The 6,000-nt window shown below is 42.8% G+C and overlaps 1 protein-coding gene across 1 annotated transcript in view; it reads left to right on the top strand.

The window, feature by feature from the left end:
• The window catches only part of xkr4 (XK related 4), a 38,234-nt gene that overhangs the window by 22,384 nt on the left and 9,850 nt on the right, over positions 1-6,000 (top strand). The window contains exon 2 of the mRNA XM_047162444.2: positions 5,581-5,780. Within this exon, the coding sequence (XP_047018400.2) occupies positions 5,581-5,780 (200 nt within the window). The remainder of the gene's footprint in view (positions 1-5,580; positions 5,781-6,000) is intronic.

The following is a 6,000-nucleotide window of genomic DNA, read 5'->3' on the forward strand; positions in this document are numbered from 1 at the left end:
TCTTTTAATAATAATAATAATGATAATGATAATAATAATAATAATAATAATAAATCTACTTTACACATGATTTAGCATGGCTAGATAAGTTTCAGTAGTTTGCTAGGTTTCAGTAGCTAGCTAGCTCATTTGAATTTTTAGCTAGCTCAGTTTCAAGCTGCATCGTTAACTAGCTAGTGAAGATGCCCCATACACATTATCCTATATAGACTGGAGCAGCACATACATACAGTATATTTAACACAAAACTTACTGTGAAACATCTATCTAGGTAGTCTAGCTCACTCACGCCAGCTAGCTAACGTCCCGTACGAGACCTCATCGGCTGTTGCGTTTAAGAACCGAACGGAGCTGGTAAAATCGAGCCAGGAATGCTAATATGTCTCTCACTGTCTCAGACATTCCTGCTAAGCGTTTAGCGCCTCGAGTGTGGACTTTCGTCAGGCCTTGTTTTGATCGGGCCTTGAAATGAAAGTGTCTAAAATTTGTCTAGAATTGTGTCTAGAATTTAAAAACAATAACAACAACCTCATGTAAAAGTACTAGGATTTAAATTGTACTAAAAAAAAAAAAAAACCTGCTGTCACGAACCATTTACTTAAGTAGTGTAACGCAAGGACACCCCCACTATTAGGACTTTTTGTACTGTTGTTTATTTGGATGTTAGTTTTTAAAAAAAAAAAAAAACAACAACAACAACAAACGGATCTCTTTTTACAAATCAAGACCAAAATAAGATGCAAAGGCAACCCAGAAGTCGTGTTATTCAACAGCAACGTTGTTCACTTGTCAAACTCACGTCAGTAGACCGTCCTTATCTTACCAGCAGTGACGCTGGACGCACAGTCAGTGCAGGTGTGTGCGAAATAAATCAAATCTAGTAAACGTGTGTAAAAAAAAAAAAAGGGTCGGTTATACGTCCGTATTACGTTCTGTAGTAATGTTTACTTTAGATGCAGAGGTACAGGTACAAAAATATTTCTGACTTAAATCGATGGGAAGGTTAAATCGTCTGAATCTCCGTCTCTTCTCTGAGACAGGGGCTTGACGTTCTCGCTTCGGCTCGGCCGTCTGCTCTCGCCGGCTCTTGCTCGGGAGGCGGCGCAGATCGTAAAGCTGTCGGAGCAGAGCGAAAGACAGAAAGTCACGCGGCTCCGATCTCTCCAGCTCTAAAAGCAAAGCCGTGTTGCTTCCAGAGCCGGCGCCGCTTTCGGGTCGAGTGCTCTTAGCCGTAAAAAAAAAGAAAAAAAAAAGAAAGAAAGAACGACGGAGAGAAAAAACCTCTAATGCTAGTCTTAAAGAGCGGTTGTTAGACGTGGAGTGAAAGTCGCGGTTAGTCGTAAACGTGGTGTCATTTCAAATGCTTGATCTGTCGTATCTCACGCTCGCTGCACAACAACTACTACTACGACTGTTATTATTATTATTATTATTATTATTAAGATTCCTCACGGTTTCCGCACTCTGTACACTCCCCACGTGTCTCCTCTGTGGCGTCTATAAATAAACAGCGTCCGATTCGTTCTCACGTGACCGCGTGAGGTTCATTCTCGGGTTAGAGCGTCCTGCTATCCAATCCCTCTCTCGTTCCTATACAACCGCCATCCTGGTGCATCTCAGCTTACGTCTCGGAATGAGCGAGAAATGTAGAAACACACGAAGAGCATACGGCGAGCTTTTAGAACCCTGTACACGTCTCCTTTTCTTTTTTCCCTTTAAAGAAAGGAGAACTTGGTAAAAGTACCGACGAATCAAAGCGAGTGTTTCACATTCTAGTCGAGTCGGACCGTGCTAGTCGAGTCAGAGTGTGTGAACAGACTATAAATGAAGCGGTTTCTTCATACTGAAGCTCGACGTCAACATCTTGGGCCGGTCTAGTTTTCGTAGATGAAGTGTACGCGTGTCGCCGTGGTTACGGATGGCGTAATGAATGACTTTCGTTGAAGTCTTATGTCATTCTTTTTGACATAATAGCTCGTTATTCCAATAATTATGTTATTTCGAAATGTAATTTCTTCATTACGACTTAATATTTACCACTCCACAATCTATCAGTAATAATAATAATAATAATAATAATAATAATAATAATAAATGATCGAATATTAACTTAGTAGTAATAGACATTCTGAATCCGTATACTGTTTCTTCAAGATGCTAAGTATGAAAGTCGCTGCTTTAGTGGAATTCAGTCGTAGTTGCTAAGCAACGTGACGGTTCTTACTTATGTAATCGTCTACCGATTCCAATGTTTCGTTTATTAAAGAATTAAAGACACATTGCGTTTTGTTTTTTTTTTAAACCATTTATCGTTATGTTTAATGGTGTGGAACGTCCACGAGACAAGTCAGTCCCTCTTCTCGCTTACGTTATAGCGGCTATCGAGTCTTCGGTCCTGAAGCTGTGGGAAAACTCGCTGGAATCTGTTACTCCTTCCATGATGGTTACGCAAACAGGAAACGCCTCCAAACGGGAAACGTCACCGCGTCGATAATTCCGTTCTGTCGTTAATGAATAAGACGTTTATCATTACGCGTGGATTACACGGAGCGTCTGCTTTCGCGAGCGCCGGCGAATGAGCTGTTACAGAAACGTGGTAGAAACGTTGTTATGGAGATGATCAAGTGTTACGCACGAACGCGGCGTTTTAACGTGAAACTGTGATTTACGCTCCGACTGGAAGTAGTGTTAGAGGGGTAACTGCCGTTATAGGCAATTTAAATAAAAAGTTCAACATAACAAAATATTTATATCATAATATAAGAGGTATCTTGCTCTGTCATACATTCTGCTTTGCATCTTTATACATACATATATATGTGGTGGTGGGTTTTTTCAGATTAATGATCCCTCGTGGCTCGGCGGTGTGTGTGTTTGATTGTGTGTGATGCGATTGTTGTAATCGAAATAGAAACCTGAAAGCATGATGCAACCTGTGATAACAACGCAAATGGAGCTCTCTCTCTGAGGACTGTTTTCTGCCGTCTGATTGGCAGGTGAGGGAGAGTGTGAACTCTCCAAGCCAGAGGTGTGTGTGTGTGTGTGTGTGTGGTGCGTGATGACTGTTAGTGCTGAAGGTTTTGGAGCTAAACGAGGCAGTGATGAAGATGGGGCAGACAGCGTAGCGAATGTGAGCTGAAGTCGAGGCAGTGTCACCCGGATGAATTGTGTTTTGAAGACAGCCCGTGGCAGCAGGCGTGAACCTGACCGAGATATTTAAGCAGTGCACAGCGTCTACACACACACACACACACACATACGCACACACACATTCTATGCTGTTCATATACTTTAGAGTGTGTTTTTGTTGCTTCTCCCTGTGGTTTTCTATCCCCTCAGCCACACATCTCTGTGTTTTGGTCCCTTGAGACCGCCATTACAACATGAAACGTGAAACGTGTGGCAACAAAACACGTGTGCGCGTCGATCGTTACGCAACACACAGAGTAGCAGCACCACAACAGGACCTACCAGTTCGCGTGATAGTGACTGGAAGGTTACATCTGCTGTAGTAAACGAATACGAATACAGATACGAATACCAAGTGCATCTACCGGATTTAGGACTGGAACCCGGAATCAGGACTGGGATCCCATGAGTAAACATGTAAACATCAAGCTCGGAGGAACGAAACGAAGACCACGTTCATTAACACGAACATGGCTAACGTTACTGACTGCTAGTCAGGGTCGCAGTGGGTTAAAGTCACCTGTTAATTTATCATTTAAGAAAAATAATAATAATAATAATCTAATAACTGCCTGAGCGAAGTGAAAAAAAACAAACAAACAAACAAAAAAAAAAACAAGCAAAATAAAAGTCCCACCCACTTCTCTAGTAGAGATGAAGTGGAGTGATGTAGCTGAGGTTGAGGAACTGTCAGGGTCTGAATTCACACACCGTGCTGACATTTCTACACCTGTGGGGGGTTTTTTTTTTTCCAGGAACAAAAAAAACAAACAACTTTACAGTTAAGGCCACGCCCACTTTTGTCTTACAGCTAAACATTCTCAATTTTCAAGAATGAAATGCTTCAAGATTTCAGCGCCGTAGCAGCCGGTTCAAGTGCTGCAGGAGTTCATGAGTGTGTGAGATGTGTGTGTGTGTGTGTGTGTGTGAGATGTGTCAGGATGAGTGTCAGACTCGGTTCACACAGGTTGGTCTGTAACGAGCCGTGTTGAAAGAAGCGTCGAGCCGAAGCGTTATGAATAGCGATTTCTAATATCTCACAAGAATGAATCGATTTGTGATTATTTTAGAGGCGGTACGTCGATTAGAACGGTTTATTTATGTTCATTACACCAATTTATAGCAGCTAACACACTCATCTTGTGTAAATATCTCTTCTTTACATATTTATAGTAGCTAGCTCGAATTTATAGCAGCTAGCTTTGTAGCAAACGAGCTACATAATTATGTTTAGCTACACCAGTGGTGACTTATTTGGTGTAACACTAGCCAGCTAGCTATTTTATGAAAATGACAGCAGTGAGAAATGATGAGACAAAACGTGTCGCGAAGTTTGTAACTCATAGCTATTAGCTTTATTAACTTGTATATTAGCAGCAGTTAGCTTTATCGCTCTGGTGCAAAACCAAAGAAGAATCGCAGCTTTCTGAGAAATCGTAACGCGTAAACTCGTCTGTCCTGAAAAACGAAACTTAGAGCTTTATCTCTGACTGTTTCGAAGCGCTGGCACTGGAGACTCCTTCCGTAAACGTCAAATAAACGTCTCCTTACAGAAAACGTCAGCATTTCAATGAGCTGTTACTATAGAAACGCTAACGTATTAGAGCGGGCGCGTTGATAATAATATAAACCTGTGATTTGCAGCTGCGCTACTGTCAAAACCTTCCGACCAATCAGAATTCGACAGCGCTCTGGTATTAATTCCTTTAATCACCGCTGATGTATTTATCTCTTGATGAATTTAATCTTGTGTGAGAGTATCGTATAATAAAACTTTATTCGTTTTTCATGACAGATGGATTAAAAAAAAGGAGGGGGGAGGGGTTGGTAGTGGACTCTGCCTTTTGATCCCTACTGTAAGAAAGTGTGTGTGTGTGTGTGTGTGTTTGTGTGTGTGTGTGTGTGTGTGTGTGTGCTGTCTCTTTGGCTGGCTGCCCATCAGGGATCAGGATCTGTTTTTGGCAGAGATGCCGTCGTAAAGCCAGAAGCACTTCAGCTATGGAAAGAGTCCTAAAAGTCGTAAAGCTTCCTAGCTGCCGAGGCGGTGAGGCGCTAACTGCCTTATCCCCGCCTTACAGGCAGCAGCTGTGCACTCAGTACTGTAGATCTTCAATCTGGGACACAGTGGAAACAATGCAGAAATATCACAAACAACTCTGTTTCAGTTCAGCTCAGGTGGCCTAGAAAGTTCCCTAGAAATATGGAAAAACGCAATAAAAGAATAAATGATTGACTGTTAGCATGCGGACGACAAATTAATGGGAAACGGCGTCTTAGCGCCGATTCTACAAGTCTGTACTGGACTGAAGAACGTCGTTCCTCCTAAAGATCTTCCTCAGCTGGTGTTTCCGTGATGGCGGTGAATTCAAAAATGTCCTCTGTGCTCCTCAGGTATTTCCGCACCATCTACCTGGGCATCCGGAGCAGGCGCAGTGGCGAGAACGACCGCTGGAGGTTCTACTGGAGGATGGTGTACGAGTACGCTGACGTCAGCATGCTCCACCTGCTCGCCACCTTCCTGGAGAGTGCGCCTCAGCTCGTCCTGCAGCTCTGCATCATCATCCAGACTCACAAGCTTCTGGCCGTGCAAGGTAACCAAATAAATATATAAGGAGCAGCTAGTGAAGTGAAGGCTGATGAACTTTAATGAAGGCTAGTAAAGTTGCGGCTAATGAGTGGCTAATGAAGCTAAGGAGCGGCTAATGAAGCTAAGGAGCGGCTAATGAAGGCTAATGAGCGGCTAGTGAAGGCTAAGGAGCGGCAAGTGAAGCTAAGGAGCGGCTAGTGAAGGCTAACGAGTGGCTAGTGAAG

The sequence above is a fragment of the Ictalurus punctatus genome, chromosome 20 (genome assembly GCF_001660625.3).
Source record: "Ictalurus punctatus breed USDA103 chromosome 20, Coco_2.0, whole genome shotgun sequence".
In the NCBI taxonomy this organism is placed as follows: Eukaryota; Metazoa; Chordata; class Actinopteri; order Siluriformes; family Ictaluridae; genus Ictalurus; species Ictalurus punctatus.